General features: G+C 48.0%; 1 protein-coding gene across 2 annotated transcripts in view; it reads right to left on the bottom strand.

The window, feature by feature from the left end:
- The window catches only part of tmod1 (tropomodulin 1), a gene marked incomplete at its 3' end in the record, with an annotated part of 46,584 nt that overhangs the window by 9,650 nt on the left and 19,545 nt on the right, over positions 1–17,389 (bottom strand). For both annotated transcript variants that reach the window (XM_084082802.1, XM_084082801.1), the window contains exons 5-9: positions 15,502–15,618; positions 12,718–12,807; positions 9,746–9,876; positions 2,629–2,736; positions 701–844 (exon numbers count right to left, since the gene is read on the bottom strand). In XM_084082802.1, coding sequence (XP_083938928.1) covers positions 701–844; positions 2,629–2,736; positions 9,746–9,876; positions 12,718–12,807; positions 15,502–15,618 — 590 coding nt within the window. The remainder of the gene's footprint in view (positions 1–700; positions 845–2,628; positions 2,737–9,745; positions 9,877–12,717; positions 12,808–15,501; positions 15,619–17,389) is intronic.

A 17,389-nucleotide genomic window follows, 5' to 3' on the forward strand; every position in this document is an offset into this window, starting at 1 on the left:
TGTGTGTGTGTGTGTGTGTGTGTGTGTGTGTGTGTGTGTGTGTGTGTGTGTGTGTGTGTGTGTGTGTGTGTGTGTGTGTGTGTTTTTACTCTGCACCAGAGTGACTCAATTCTAGGTCCTTGCAAGGTTAAAGATACTGAGGTAAACAAACATCATCATCGCTGCACAGCACAGCCACACAGTGTTGTTTGGTGGCTGAAGGCATAGGGTTTGTCTGTATGTACATGTATGTCTGTCTTGAGGTACATGTACACCTGTCTGTCTGTCTGTACTTGTAAAACAGTGGTAAAACAGTAGCACAGGTTTACAGTTTTAACAACATATTACATCTATCCATACACGTTTTCAGCAAAGACTTCATGTAATCCGTAAGTTAAGATCATTATCTGTTGCCTTTCATCTGTTATTACTGTACAAAAGCATTATTCAACCTGTTCTGTTGTACAGTGAGTGACGCATGGTCAGGTGTTATCAGTGTCGTCACTATCGCACAGTTTGAGAGTGAGAATATATTATGCGTGTGTGCGTTTGTGTGTGTGTGTGTGTGTGTGTGTGTGTGTGTGTGTGTGTGTGTGTGTGTGTGTGTGTGTGTGTGTGTGTGTGTGTGTGTGTGTGTGTGTGTGTGTGTGTGTGTGTGTGTGTGTGTGTGTGTGTGTGTGTGTGTGTGTGTGTGTGTGTGTGTGTGTGCGCGCGCGTGTACCTGGTTGTCTATCTTGAGCTCCAGCAGTGTGGTGTTGGACTGCAGGGCCTGTATGAGGGCCAGTATTCCTGTCCCTGTGATGAAGTTGGACTCCACGTTCAGGCTCTTGAGTGTCATGTTCACCTTTAACATCTGAGCCAGGGCCTGCATGAGCAGTGGTGGAAAGAAGTACTCACATTATCTACTTGAGTAAAAGTATCAAAACTGCAATGTAGAAATACCCTGTTACAAGTAAAAGTCCGGAATTAAAAATGTAGCATTAAGTATTAGTAAGTATTGGCCACAAAATGTACTTAAAGTACCAAAAGTAGAAAGTCATCAAAACAAACATCAAACTCCTACAAGTACAGTAAGCAACCAAATAAAAGGACACCATCATGAAATATCACACTAGTAATAAAGTCCACTTTGGATGGGAGGTAGGCATGCAGACTCCTGTATTCACACATGGCAGGCAGATGGCAGCAGACATCTGTTGGTATGGTGTCCCCTGCCAGTACCACAATCACTATCTCTCCTTTGTTGGTGCACTTCTGAACCTGGTCAAATCTTCCTCGTCAAAGCGCTATGAGCTTCTGCTCATAGCGCTATTTTTGAAAAATCGTGAAAAATGTGTGCACATCTTTGAATATGCATATTTTTTTAAGTGAACATTTTCAACTCAAATCTTTTGCTTCTGGGGGATTCTACAAATGTCTTCTAAATCCTGACAGTTTTTTGAAAAAACTTATCTTGCTATAATCAGTGGTTCTCAAACTTTTTTCATGTCAAGGACCCCCAAAATTATATGTATTTAGCCTGCGGACCCCCATCTCAAAATATGTTGTTCCAGGGACCCCCCAGAAGCAAAGATTTGAGTTAAAAACGTTCGCTTTAAAAATATATATATTCCAAGATTTGCACACATTTTCAAGATTTTTCAAAAAGAGCAGATCTGCAAGCTCATAGCGCCGTGCTATGAGCTTGTAGATCTGCTATTTTTGGATAGCCAAAGAAATCTTAAATGCGTTCCCGGTCTTAATGGATTGAAGTGGCAAACACCTCTGCATCAGTAGAAAGCTACTGTTTTACTGGGAGCTGAAATTTCATCCTTTCTTTCACGCTATGAGAGGTCCCCTAGGAGTTTATCTTCATTGAGACACATAACAGGAAATGTGAGGGTCAGGGGGGCCAGAGGAGAGAGGGCTCTGGGCCTTCTGGCACGCTTAAATTACTAAATTAAACTATTCAAGGTTGCACACTCCTCTCCATCCAAAAAATATTGTTTATTACCACACTGACACGACCCGCTCTGGCAACATGCCTTCTCCAGGGTGTCATCGTAAGAATTCATTTCCAGCCCAGAGACGGGCTGCACGTGGTTCCGGTGATGGAGGTGTTATTAACCGCTACGCTATCTATCTCTGGCCATTTCATTACTCTTACAGCAGAAATATGAAAAGTGTCACCCTGAAGTCAGACTTACACCCACTCCTAAGAAATCACAAAACTGCATGGAACACATTTTAGTGTTTTGGCAATTATGTGGGGGCCACACACACACACACACACACACACACACACACACACACACACACACACACACACACACACACACACACACACACACACACACACACACACACACACACACACACACACACCCGTCTCTGTCGGGTGGAAACCTCATATTTCCCAAATGTTACTTTTCAGGATTCAAATTCAAAAGTATCAAAAATAGCAGATCTACAAGCTCAAAACTTTCGAGCTTGTACACTAGATCTGCTACTTTTGATGCTTTTGTGTGACGCCGCCTATGATCAAGTAGGGCGGTCATTTACGAAAAGGCACAAAAAGCTAGAATATGGAGATAAGAGGTTTCAGCCCGACAGCCACGATACGTATGTACACATCTTCTAACAGAGAGCGATATTGGAGCTGTGACTTACAAAGGCGATAGGGTCATTGCTCCGGGTCCCAACGAGGCTGAACCTCTCCACCACTGTGTTGTCAGCCAGCGCTGCAGCGTAGTCCTTCAGCGTGGGGACAGGGATGTTCTAGCACACACACACACACACACACACACACACACACACACACACACACACACTGTCAATGTCTGAACCTCGTCAAATGGTGATGATTATCTCACCCATCACTGTATTCTATATGATAAAGTGGGTTGGCCATCTCTTGCAGTTCGTAGAGAGTGTGGGGCGTCGCTAGGCAACAGCCTGCCAGGTAAGCACCTCAGCAGGGAGAGTCAGTGGGACAGAGGCGGTGCACGGCCAGCCAGGCCCCGCCCCCAGCTGGGCTGCGTCATCGACGGGCGTTACCTGCCCGTCTACCTGTGGAATCAGCCTGAAGTGAGCGCAGCCGTGGCACCCAGCTGGGGAGCGCACAAACAATGTAAAAGCACTGTCTCTGCCTCCGTGTGGACTGACTCTCCACGCTGGCCAGACAGGTGCACAGGCGGTAAGCGACCCCCCACTTCTTATCCTCCTCCTCATTTACCTGGTGTTATATAGATCGGAGTCTAATGTCTGTATCTCTCTGTTATAGGCAACCTAGGACCTGGTCCAAACCTTACAGAGCGTCTGTGGACAGGAATCCCCCGCAGAGCGCGGGCAGAGGATTACGCACAGACTTTATATGTTTCACTGAACCCTGGCTGGGTAGTGATAGTTATTGTTCTTGTCGACTTATGATTTGAAACGTAATAACAAGACGGCACCGGGGGAAACCCCGTGGACGTGCCGTATTCATTAATAAAACGCCCTGTGAGGCCTTCGCACATACTGTCTCCGAGTGTTGGTTTGGTTCAGTCTTCACAAGTGGTGGAGAATACGGGTAAAGACTGATCCACGCCAATACCTCTGATTATGGAGCATGCACAGGCACTCACTGCGCTCCTTAAGAGCCAGACCGAGTTACAAACAGCAGTGCAAAAGTTAATGGATAAAATGACACGGGACCCGGTGCTCTCGCGGGCACCAGGCGATGTACTCACCAAACTGTCTCCGGATGACGATGTGGAAGCCTACCTGGAAGTATTCGAACGCACCGCCGCTCGGGAGAGGTGGCCAGTGGCTGACTGGGCCTCGCTCCTCGCGCCGTTTCTGACCGGGGAAGCCCAGCGAGCGTGTCGGGACCTGACGCTGGCCGATGCTCGAGACTTCCCCAAATTAAAAGCTGCGATCCTGGCCTCCCACGGCTACAGCCTCCCCGCCCGGGCCCAGAGGTTCCACAACTGGGCCTACCAGGTGGCCCAGTCTCCGCGACCGCAGGTAGCCGCTCTGCTGAGAGTGGCGCACAGCTGGCTGACCACCGGGGGAGATCCGCCCGCCATCGACCGCCTGGTGATTGATAGATGCATCCGCTCGTTGCCGCCTGATGCACGGAAGTACGCCTCTCAAGTCAGCCCCAGCTCCCTGGAAGAGTTGGTGGCCCTGTTGGAGAACCACCAGGTTAGCGTGGAGATGCTAAAGACGACCAAGATGGACGCGCCGCGTGGCGGCCCTGACGAGCGCTCCGGCCGCGAGCGAAAGAGGACGCCGCCGCCCAACCGCTCGCCTCCCCGTCGGAGGAACTCGGCCCCAGAAAGGCCCAGTCGGGGCCCACCGACCCGGAGGTGCTACGTGTGTGGCCAGCAGGACCACATTTCCTGGAGCTGCCCGGACCGGGACCGCGACGTCGCCATGCCTACCGCGTCCAGCGCGGACGGAGCCAGAGCCTGCCTCCACTCGGGAAGCAGCCCGGGAAGCCACTCCGTCCTGCCGGTGAAAGTGGGGGGAGTCGACACGCACGCGCTCCTGGACTCAGGAAGCGCCGTCACCCTGGTCCACGCCGCCCTGGCCGGGCCCTTGGAGAAGGCCACCATCCCGGTCACATGTGTCCATGGCGACCTCCGCCATTACCCGGTCAGCCACATCCACATCCAGACGGCCCGGGGCAACGCCGTGGTGACCGCCGGCGTCGTCCCGAATCTTCCCGTGCCGCTCTTGATCGGCTCCGACTGCCCGCTCTTCGCCAGGTACTGGGAGCCGGGTCTGACCCGTCCGCCGCCGCACCGCCGCCAGCGACGGCCCACTCGGCCCACTAGGCCCACTCGGCCCAGCCCGGCCACGGGCCGCCCGGCCTGCCCCGCCTTTGGAGCTCTCAGCGACACCTCCCTCAGCGGCGACTCCACAGGAAGGGACGCGGCGGCGCCCGAGGAGGAGGATCCACCCAACGCCCCGGCGGAGACCACGCCGGAGCCAGACGCAGACGCGGACCCGTTCATGGAGTTTCCGCGCCCTGAAGCGTGTGCCTCGGAGCGGAGAGGGGAGTTCGCCACGGCCCAGTGGACCGACCCGAACCTTGAGATGGCCAGGCAGCACGTCGTGGCCATAGACGGACAGAAGGGCGAGGGGGTGAGTGACCTTGTGTCGCCATACTTTAATGTGAAAAATGGATTGTTATATCGGGCCGTGTTAGTTAGCGGGGAAGAGCTAGTGGAACAGCTCTTGGTGCCGAAACCGTATGTCACTCGAGTTCTATATTTAGCCCACACTCACCAGTTCGGGGCCCACTTGGGGGTGAAGAAAACGTATGATCGCATATTGGCTCGCTTCTATTGGCCCGGGGTGAAACGGGCTGTGGAGGATTTTTGCAAGAGCTGTCCGGAATGTCAAAAAATGTCTCCCCGTCCCTCACAACGTAACCCCCTGGTACCACTACCGATTATCGATGTGCCGTTTTCGCGACTAGCTATGGACATTGTGGGCCCACTCCCCAAGTCCGCCCGGGGCCACCGTTACATTCTCGTCATTGTGGACTATGCCACCCGCTATCCAGAGGCCATACCATTACGCACCGCGTCAGCCAAGGCTGTTGCGCACGAACTGTTAATGCTCTTTAGTCGGGTGGGAATTGCGGACGAGGTACTCACGGACCAGGGCACGTGTTTTATGTCTCGAGTTATGACACTACTGTACCGCTGGCTAAAAGTGAAACGCATACGCACATCGGTGTATCATCCCCAGACCGACGGACTGGTGGAGCGGTTTAACCAGACTCTAAAAAAAATGTTGAAAAAGTTGATTGATGTGGATGGCAAGGACTGGGACCAGTTAATTCCCTACGTCCTGTTCGCCATCAGAGAGGTGCCCCAGGCTTCCACAGGGTTTTCTCCGTTTGAACTGGTGTATGGGAGGAGACCGCGCGGCCTGTTGGACCTCGCCAAGGAAACCTGGGAAAGCCAGCCATCTCCCCACCGGAGTGTAATCGACCATGTCGCGCAGCTGCAAACACGAGCAAAGAAGATTTGGCCCCTGGTCCGCCAGCATATGGAGCAGGCACAGAGGGACCAGTGCCGCACCTACAACCGGGGGGCCAAGCTCCGGGAGTTCCAGGTCGGGGAGAAAGTGTTGGTACTGGTCCCCACCTCCGAGTGCAAGTTCCTGGCCCAGTGGAAAGGGCCCTACGAGGTGGTGGAGAAAGTAGGCCCGGTCGACTACCGAGTGAGGCAGCCGGGTCGGCGCAAAGGCCACCAGATTTACCACGTGAATATTCTAAAACAGTGGCACACAGCGGGGCCGCTGCCTTCCTCGGTCCTACTGGCCACCACCTCTCCGCGGACCCCCGCCGCCGTGCCGACAGGAGATGACTTGGCCCCGTCGCAGCGCCAGGACCTGAAGGAGCTGCTGGCGCGCAACGACGACATCTTCTCCGAGCTGCCCGGCCGGACCACCGCCATCCGCCATGACATCCGCACCAACCCCGGCGAAATCGTGCGCCAGCGGCCCTACCGGATACCGGAGGCCCGGAGAGTGGCCATCAAAGAGGAGGTGAAGAAGATGTTAGAACTCGGCGTAATAGAGGAGTCCCACAGCCCCTGGTCCAGTCCAATTGTGATCGTGCCGAAACCTGACGGGACCTTGAGATTCTGTAATGACTTTAGGAAGCTGAATGAAGTCTCGGCCTTCGATGCTTATCCCATGCCACGAGTCGATGAGCTGATCGAGCGCCTGGGACCGGCCCGCTTCGTCAGTACCCTGGACCTAACGAAGGGGTACTGGCAGGTGCCCCTGACGGAGAGAGCCAAGGCCAAGACGGCGTTCTCCACCCCCGAGGGCCTCTTCCAGTACCGCGTCCTGCCGTTTGGAGTCCATGGCGCCCCCGCAACCTTCCAGCGGCTAATGGACCGGGTCCTGCGGCCCCACCGGGACTATGCTGCCGCGTACCTCGACGATATCGTCATACACAGCCCTAGTTGGTCCCAGCACCTCCTGCACCTCGACGCCGTCCTGGGCGCCCTAAGACGAGCCGGCCTCACCGCGAACGCCAAGAAGTGCCGGGTGGGTCTAGCGGAGACTGACTATCTTGGATACACCATCGGACGAGGGTGTGTGAAGCCCCAGGTCCGGAAGGTGGAGCGGATCCGGGACTGGCCCCGGCCCGCTACTAAGAAGCAAGTAAGATCATTCATGGGTCTAATCTCATATTATCAAAAGTTTATTAAAAATTACGCTACTATTGCAGCACCCCTATATGAGCTGACGCGCCAGAGCCTGCCCCACCACGTCGCTTGGACAGCGGAGACTGAGGCGGCGTTCGTCACGCTGAAGGCTGCACTATGCGAGGAACCGGTGCTGATCGCCCCGGACTTCCAGAAGCCGTTCCTCCTCCACACCGATGCGTCCGGCACCGGGGTCGGAGCCGTGCTGGCGCAGGTGGTGGAGGGAGACGAGCACCCGGTCACGTTCATCTCCAGGAAACTCCTCAAACATGAACGAAACTACGCCACGGTGGAGAAAGAGTGCCTCGCCGTGAAGTGGGCCATTCATCACCTGCGGTACTACCTGTGGGGGAGGACCTTCACGCTCGTCACGGACCACGCCCCGTTGAAGTGGATGGCCAGGAACAAGAACCGAAACGACCGGGTCACCAGATGGTTCCTTGAGCTCCAGGACTACCACTTCACCGTGGAACACCGTCCAGGGAAAGAGATTCCCCACGCCGACGCCCTCTCGAGGCTGTACGAGGAAAGAAGTGAAGCTCCCGACCCAGGCACGGAGCTTAGGGGGGGGATATGTGGGGCGTCGCTAGGCAACAGCCTGCCAGGTAAGCACCTCAGCAGGGAGAGTCAGTGGGACAGAGGCGGTGCACGGCCAGCCAGGCCCCGCCCCCAGCTGGGCTGCGTCATCGACGGGCGTTACCTGCCCGTCTACCTGTGGAATCAGCCTGAAGTGAGCGCAGCCGTGGCACCCAGCTGGGGAGCGCACAAACAATGTAAAAGCACCGTCTCTGCCTCCGTGTGGACTGACTCTCCACGCTGGCCAGACAGGTGCACAGGCGGTAAGCGACCCCCCACTTCTTATCCTCCTCCTCATTTACCTGGTGTTATATAGATCGGAGTCTAATGTCTGTATCTCTCTGTTATAGGCAACCTAGGACCTGGTCCAAACCTTACAGAGCGTCTGTGGACAGGAATCCCCCGCAGAGCGCGGGCAGAGGATTACGCACAGACTTTATATGTTTCACTGAACCCTGGCTGGGTAGTGATAGTTATTGTTCTTGTCGACTTATGATTTGAAACGTAATAACAAGACGGCACCGGGGGAAACCCCGTGGACGTGCCGTATTCATTAATAAAACGCCCTGTGAGGCCTTCGCACATACTGTCTCCGAGTGTTGGTTTGGTTCAGTCTTCACAAGAGCAACACTGTATTTTATTTATTTATAAGGCCTTGTGTGGTAAACTTCCTTTATACCTATCCTCGCTTTTGAAACCAAAGGTTACAGGACATTCAACACGTTCACAAACACACATTAGATATACCAGTCCACGTAAGAGCAATGAACAAGGAAAGATTGCTTTCATGTATTATGCTCCACACAAATGGAACAAACTTCAGGACTCTCTGAAACTGGTGCGATTGGTCTCAATAGAGACATTCAGGGTGCTTCTTGAGGACACACTACATAGTGAATGCACCCGTTTCATGTAACACTATATTTATTTGCATCTGTGACATTGTAACGTGATTCAAATGTTTGTTATTGTTTTTCATTATGTATGTATTTTATATGCTGTTATCAGGGCGTCCTTGAAAAAGAGAGCTTGCTCTCAATGGGCTTCCCTGAATAAATATAGGAAAAAGAAAGAAAGAAAGAACGTCCCACAGCTCTCAAACAAGGTAATTATGGTTCAGAATTTCATTCATTATTATTATTTCTCTTTTTAGTTGACTTTGTTTTCAATATCGGTTTAGTCACTTTTAATTTGTTTTCATGTGTGTTTGCTTGTTTAGTTTACGTTTTTTGAGGGATTGGTTTACGTTTTTTTATTTGTTTTATTAGTTTTGTTGTTATTTTTGTAATATGGGGCGAGATTCACAAAACAGAAACATTTTGAAAATAGCCGATCTACAAGCTCACAACATTTTTTTAAATGTTTTGACAATTTTCACAACTGGGCTTAAAAATGGCATAGCTTAAAATATTGGAAGATAAGATTTTCTATTTTGCCCCAAATATTAGGCTTATGTGAAATATTGAGAAAGACTAAAACTAAGGACATTTTTAGTTAGTTTTAGTATATACTTATACTGTATATTTATTTCAGCTAGCTAAAATGTTAGTTTTTTCCCCAGTTCTATCTGTTGTTTTGTTTCCAAATAGTTTTAGTTCACTATAATAATAACTCTGCTCTGAACTCACCGTTTACTGATCTTTACACTTTACTGCAAGTACAGAATGCTGACAGAGTGGGATAATTATTTAATAGAATGTCTAATTGGTTCCAGATCACCATCAGTAGCCTTTAGATTCGATTAGACTTTACTGTCCCAGAGGAGTATGTGCTTTCTCAGCCTGTTCAACATGGAACACGTAAGGAACAGTACAGTGGCATGCAACACAACATAATACAGTAAAGACAATACATAGAATCTCCACAGAACAGTGCATCCATACTTCCTAACACACAACATGCATTAGACAGTTTGTTTAATGCTGCAACGGCCGAGTGGACAAAGTCATGGCAGTCTACTCAGTGTGTTTGTGAGAGAACGCCAAACATACTCTGATGTTGTTGAGGTTGACCTCCACCAGCTCCGGGTCGTTCATCTTTATTCTCCTGAGGGTCTCCTCGACGTCTGTGGAGTTGGGTTCCTCGTCTGGAACGGGTTTATACTGAGTACACTGGATCACACCTAGACGTGCAACAACAAAGCTCATTATTTATGCGGCACATTTCTACGACAAGCGTAGATGTGCTTAAAATGTTTTAAATAAACTGAATATGCAAAGATCAACGATAATAAAACATAAAAGATAAGAATAAATGAAATAGATACATTAATTAATAAGAACTATAAAACATAAGCATTAATTACAATGAAGCAACAATATAATAAAAAGGAATAAGGTAACCACACACTTTAAATCTAGCTAATTTAGTTGATAAATAGCCTCTAGAGACACTTATAATTACACTTGGACTGAGAGTAAAAGCCATCTTCATCTTCATGTGGCATTTAGTGACAGTACTTTCATCATCCTTCAGCATGTCCTATTATTCGGCTCATTACTGTCTGGAGACCAGTGGTGGAAAAAGTACTCAAATTCTTTACCGAAGTAACAGTACCAATACCGCAATATAGAAATACCCTGTTAGGACGCGGCACCACCGCACTTTTATTTTACCTCTGGGGCGGAATGTGCCAATGCTTTGTCAATGCAAATGCGTGGATTGGACCAAAAGTAAAAGTACTCAAATATTTGAAAATATCAGATCTACAAGCTCAATGCGACGTGTTGTGAGCTTGTAGATTGGCTATTTTCAAATAGCCTAGGTATAAAATAGGGCTGAAGTGGTTAATGTATGTTCCATAATACCATAATTTATATCTGAAAAGTAACTAGTAACTAAAGTTTTCAAACAATTGTAGTGGAGTAAAAGTATTTTTTAATATTTGCCTCTGAGATGTAGTGGAGTGGAAGCAAAAGCCCCGAAAATTGGAAATACTCAAGAAAAGAACAAAAGACCTCAAAATTGTACTTGTAAGTACAGTACTTAAGTAATGTACTTAGTTACTTTCCACCACTGTCTGGAGACAAAAGGTTTAGATACAATGCATGATGAGTTCAGGGGGCTGTGCGCTCTCCCCATCCCTCCCCCACATTACACACATGTTTTAGCACCTCCAGCAACATCATATGATATCATATGGATTGTTGATCACTCTGCTGGGAACTGCTTCACGTTATCTGTCAACATTCCTTTGTCTGTGTAGCCAAATAAAGCCTGTCCTTATCATTTAGTAATGAATACAGTATTTTCTCATGGTCGGTAAACAATGCAAAGAATTCATGGGATAAATATGGGCCCCCCGGGTAGTCCGGTTCAATTAGAAACCGTTATGTCCGTTATATGATATGTTTCGTGTATGTCTAAGCAGAGTTAAACTGAAGTCACGTTCAACAGTGAAAAGAGTCACTTTAACTTTAACTGAAAAGTCGGACGGAAACCTCATATGTCCAAAACTGTTACTTTTCAGATTTCAAATTAAAAAATAGCAAAAGTAGCAGATCTACAAGCTCCAAACGCGACGCTTCACGTTTGGAGCCTGTGTTTGTACGTACTCACTCCCACTCGTAAATGGAACCTTACGGGTCCATTTGGTTCCATTAGTTCACTCTCTGAGTTAAATTAACACTGAGGCTGTAACAGTGCATTGTGGGGCAGCAGGAGGTCATATTTGGTAGTGACACGGCACCTCCTCTATTTGTAAAACTTATAGGATAAACTACTGTACCATATAGGATAAACACATGACTCATCAAAGCCTGTGTGTGTGTGTGTGTGTGTGTGTGTGTGTGTGTGTGTGTGTGTGTGTGTGTGTGTGTGTGTGTGTGTGTGTGTGTGTGTGTGTGTGTGTGTGTGTGTGTGTGTGTGTGTGTGTGTGTGTGTGTCAAAGTGCTATAGTTTCCATAGCGTGGTGTAAGTCAGATAAACAGATGAGCCATCCACAGGATTCCTGGAATGGCTATAGGACATTATGTGTGTGACGTGTGTGCGCGCATGTGTATACTTGTATTACAAAATTTGTGAGGGCCAAATGTTAATTTACAATAGACGCTCTTATAGAGCGACCTAAGTAAACATGAAAAGGAGTGACCAAGATATGTCTGCATGGTAGCCAAGTAGAGTAGAATTAGACATAGTGATGATAATAGACATAGTGATGATAATAGGCTCTATGCACAGCAGGAAAGAAATTGGGCCTCTTCTTACTTCCTTCACAGGTGTTACCAATGATACTAATAAAGGCTCTGTTCCATTCTGGTCAGGGTGCTGATAACGTGCATGTTGGCTCACTAGAAACACTCCATTTTGGTTCCCAAATGGCCCCTTATGGTGGGTGTGTAACTGGGTGTGTAACTCTGAGGGTGTACAAATTTACAAATCATTTGTACACTCTCAGAGTTATGGGGGTCCTTGAAAATAAGACAACCACTATTCCACACTAAATGGAACTGAGCCTTAATTAGTATTATTGGTAACACCTGTGAAGGAGGCCCAATTCATTCCCAATATGGCTGCTGTGCATAGAGCCTATTTGGTTGAAAACGAATGGCTGTTTTCACAGTTGAAGACCGAATGAAATATGATGGCTTTTCAAAAATAGCATAGCGCAGCACAGAGTGCCGTGCTATGCTATTTTTGAAAAATCTTGAAAATGTGTGCGTATCTTTGAATACATATATTTCTCTAAAGCGAACATTTTTAACTCAAAGCTTCTGGGGGTCCCTGGCACTAAACATTTTCAGATGGGGGTCCGCGACCAAATGTATATCAATTTAGGGGTCCTTGGCATGAAAAGGCTTGTTTTAGATGTTTAGCTGCATCTGTGTGTAAACGCTGCATCCGCCATCTTTGCTATTAGTCAAAATCGTAACCTCTAGTTGTGATAGTCGCGCAAATTTGTGTGTGCATGCGTGCGCGCGTGCGTGCGTGCGTGCGTGCGTGCGTGTGTGTGTGTTGCACTTACTGTTGAGTCCTTGCTTATTGACTATGTTGCTGCTGGCCAGGGCCTCATAGTACTGCTGGTTGCTCATCAGGGTGTGCATGCCCAGGATGGCTGCAACCGGACGGAGGAGGAGGAGAGGATGGAGGACGTACACACAAAGAAAGAGACCAAGAGAGAGGCAGAGAGATGACAGTGAGGATTTTACCGTGAAGGAATCAATTATAAGAAATAATAGATTTTGAACGGATGCATGAAATTTACCATCCTTCTACAGGCTCACAAGCTTGTACATCTGCTTTTTTCTACTTTTTCTTTTACCCTTTTTCTCCCCAATTTAGTCGTTATGCCACTGAATTCCTAGCCTGGTAAACCCTCCCTCCGGAAATCTCATTTCCATTTGATTTCAGGAGAGAGTCTGGGCTGAACCGCCTTTCTGCAATAATCGCTCTGTTCTCCGAACCGACGAGCCTATCAGCGTCGTCGCACATCGTTCTGTGATTGACAGCGACAGTTGGCCAATCAGGTGGCGAGTTCGAGTGAGCCCGAATGAAGCCGAGTGCAGCCTGACTGGGGCCGACAAAAGACGAACGGCAGCCATTGTTGTTGTCCGAGTGCCTTCACTGTTTACTTTAGTTTTTAAAACGGTCTCAAACTTCTTTTTTGAGGCACGGAATTTACTATTAAGATATCGTTTGGATAGAATTTAGTTGTTTAACTTCATATATGTGGTCAATTAATCATGACAGAGCCTATTTAAAAATATAAATTTAGAGAACCGGCAGGGGCGGGGAGTGACACGCATGTATCCCAATAAGGCAACCTATTTTCGGCATGGCCGTCCCAAAAGTCCCGTTGCGTCACATAGTCTGGAGCTCGTCAAAATGAACTGCTGATTGGCTGAAGGGGAAAAACGATCATTGGTTGAAGGGGTTGTCAGTCAACGGTATTACTCCCGCCCAACTCCAGCCCACAGCGATTATTGCAGAAAGGCGGTTCAGGCCAGACTCTCTCCTGAAATCAAATGGAAATGAGATTTCCGGAGGGAGGGTTTACCAGGCTACTGAATTCCTCCCCACACACATTTCTGTGTTGTCACTGCTGCTGTATATCCTACTGACTCACCTACCAGTGAGGAACCCTCACCGGGAGGACGTAGAGCCTTCGTCCCACTACTCCCGCCCAACACTCCCTGCTGACAGGTGCCACCCCAGCTCGTTAGGAATACGTGCAGTGACTATTATCTCCCACCCCGCCCGGCTTCCCTCCCCTGAACACGGGCCGATTCTGTTCATGCGTAGACAAACACTCGACAAAACCAAGATGCACCACGGTGGATTCGAACCCACAACCTCCGTGGTTGTGGGCCGCCACACCACCCGAGCACCTATCTGCAATTTTTTATTTTATATTTGTAGAATGGGCCTCCAGTCTTAATAGGTTAAACTAACACTCAGGATGTTGCAGTGAGTGAACAGAACAGAGAGTGAGTCTTTGATGGGAGCCCATTAAGTAATGACACACTCAGTCTCACCTGACAGCAGCGCAGTAACAGTATGGACTATGGAGGCAATATGGCTTTTAAGCGAAGCGGCAGCGGCTACTTTAGAGCGGGTCTGTGAAACAAACCTATTGAGAGAGAATTATCACCCTGTCCGTGTGTCAGGGAGACGGAGAGCGTGAGAACGCCATGTGTTTGTAAAAGACATAAACAAGCCGGAGAACGTGCGAGCTGCCAAAGGCCATTGTCAGTTGGGCAACGAGGAAGAGGACAGTGAATTAATGACCACTCACAGCACTCGCATGCTTCAAGGCCTGGTTTCGTGCATCTAGCGTTTGCCACCGACCATTATGCGTCGCATAAGTCAGTGGCTCTCAGACTTTTACAGCCTTCGACGATTCTGGCGACTATGCTGAAACTCAGGGAGTTTCCCTTTTAACGCTCTTGTGAGCAGCAATCATCTGACATTTTAAGGGTCTGGTCACAAATCCGCAAGATGTCTGCCTGTGTTAAATCTGCAATCCTAACTTATTTGAATAAAAAAAAAAAAAACATTTTAACCAATCTGTATAGTAGAGTATGTTAATACAATATAACTAGTACATCATTCTGCAGTGGTTGACGGGGGTCTACCTGCTCGGGTAGGACACCTACTGGTTAACAAGTAGTACTGCACAAAGCTCATAAACACACAATCTCTCGTCTTGCCTCTTAACCCGAGCAGTATACATTTGGTCTGTCATGCAGGAGGAGACTGGGTTTTCAATCCCGGGCTAGGACGTACACAGAAATTAGGCATTGCAGCTTTAAAGCTTAGAACGTGAACACGACAGAACGACAAGAGACCGCCCATGCAGACAGTGTTGCGTTCGATACCCTGGATGGAGCTCTGCTAACAGACAGCGAGGTCCGCCGGCGATGACGGGGGGGGTGAAGACAGTGGGAGCATTGGTGGAGAAATGAAGGAGGGGCGGGGGGGTGGTTGGTTGGTGGGGTCACGGTGAGAGAAAGGTGGAGGAATGGAGGAAGGAAGGATGGATGGAGTGCTAGAGGAGACAGGAGAGTTTATAGGTCAACAAGATGGTGAGATGAGAGGTTACGCTGATGATGCGCCGATGTGGGCTTGAGTTGAGCTTACCGGTGGATTAGTGGTAGGATGGGATGAAGAAAATAATCATCATAATCATAGTATGTTAACCACTTAAGAGTCCCTCAGGGATCTGTACTAGTGTCTTTTCTGTTTTCTGTTATCGTGGGGAAAGCTTTAGCTGAATATAGCCGTGTTACTGTGTGTTTCTGTCATATACCTGCGATGTCGCAGAGTTCGGCATCGCTGGCGTTAGCCAGGGCTTCCTCCAGCTCCGGCTCCAGAGTCACGTTCTCCATGATGGGATCCACCATCTTCTTTGGTACAAACGCTTTCCCTACAATGACAAAAGAACAAAAAACAAATACACAGTTACACACAAATACAGTAATGTGTGCCACTGTCACCAGAACCAAGGACGGGTGCTTTCAATGTGTATAACAGGGTTCAAATGGAGTAAATAAGAAAAATGAAGTTTGAAGTTACGATGGCTATCTATCTATACACGGTAGAAAGGGGGCGTGTCAGATAACATTTATATCAATCGAATATCTAAATATTGAATCAAGCAACTTAAAAGCTGTCCGGGGCGGGGAGCACACAAAAGCCCAAGTAGACGTTAAAATGACCCCAGAAGTGTTTCAAAATGACCTATGCCATATCACAATATACTGTAATCATATCATGATATCGATGCAGTGTTCATTTTGGCAACTAAAACTATGTTTTAGTTGCAACTTTTTTCTGACCTGGAACGCATCTGTGTCGCTTTAGATTTCTTTGGCTATTCAAAAATAGCAGACATACAAGCTCATAGCGCGGCACAGAGTGCCGCGCTATGAGCTTGTAGATCTGATATTTTTGAAAAATCTTGAACAATTTTTTTTTTGTTTTTTTTTCAAAAACTGTTAGGATTTAGATTTTTTTAAAGAATCGCCTCAGGTCTTAATGGGTTAAGCTATGATGACTAAAACTATGGCTAAATATATTGACAATTTCGCCAACAATTAAAAACTAGACAAAACATGTCTTGAAAATGACTTGATGAAGTGTGTGGTGGTTAGCTCCATTTACACTGTTATGCAACATCATTCTGAAAGAGGCCAACCTTGAGGTATCACATGATGTCATGGAGGACCCTGGCCTGTCGTCACCTTGTCTGACTGACTAGAGCGTGTGTGTGTGTGTGTGTGTGTGTGTGTGTGTGTGTGTGTGTGTGTGTGTGTGTGTGTGTGTGTGTGTGTGTGTGTGTGTGTGTGTGTGTGTGTGTGTGTGTGTGTGTGTGTGTGTGTGTGTGTGTGTGTGTGTGTGTGTGTGTGTGTGTGTGTGTGCGCGCGCGTGTGTGTGTGTGGTCTGCCCCTAAAGTTCAGCCAAACATAACATGCTAGTCTTCATCCTGTCATCAGCCTAAATAACGGCAGACAGACAGACAGACAGACAGACAGACAGACAGACAGACAGACAGACAGACAGACAGTCCCACAGAGAGCGAGAGACAGGATAGACACAGAGAGGAAGGTATATTAATTCATATTATAAAAGATTGTGGATAAAGAGAGAATTATACTTTGAGATTATATTCTATTATTTTATTTATGGTTACTGGTATTCAGGTGTAATGATTACGTTTTAGTTCCCATGGTGCAATACATGCGATAGTGACTTGTGGTTCTCAACCTGGGGTTGCCAAATAATTAAGAGTGTTTGAGTGAGGAGAGAGAGAACATTTGTGAGCGCGCACACGCCTATGTATGTATCTGGCAACCCAGAGACAGACAGACAGCTGGCTCTGTGCGCTCCACACAGCAGCCAGTCAAGACTCACTCCTTCCTTTTGCCACGTAAACTTAAATTGCTCCGTCAAATTTTAACCCTTTAAGACCAGGAACGCATCTGTGTCATTTTAAGATTTCTTTGGCTATTTATTTTTAAATGGAGATTTAAGATTTTTTGCAAATCTTTCAATGTATATATATTTTTAAAGCAAACATTTGTAACTCAAATCTTTGCTTCTGACGGGTCCCTGGAACTAAATATTTTGATATGGGGGTCGGCGGCCACATACATATCATTTTGGGTGGTCGTTGACATGAAAAAGTTTGAGAACCA

Source organism: Gymnoscopelus microlampas (genome assembly GCF_963454915.1).
Source record: "Gymnoscopelus microlampas genome assembly, chromosome: 2".
Taxonomy (NCBI): domain Eukaryota; kingdom Metazoa; phylum Chordata; class Actinopteri; order Myctophiformes; family Myctophidae; genus Gymnoscopelus; species Gymnoscopelus microlampas.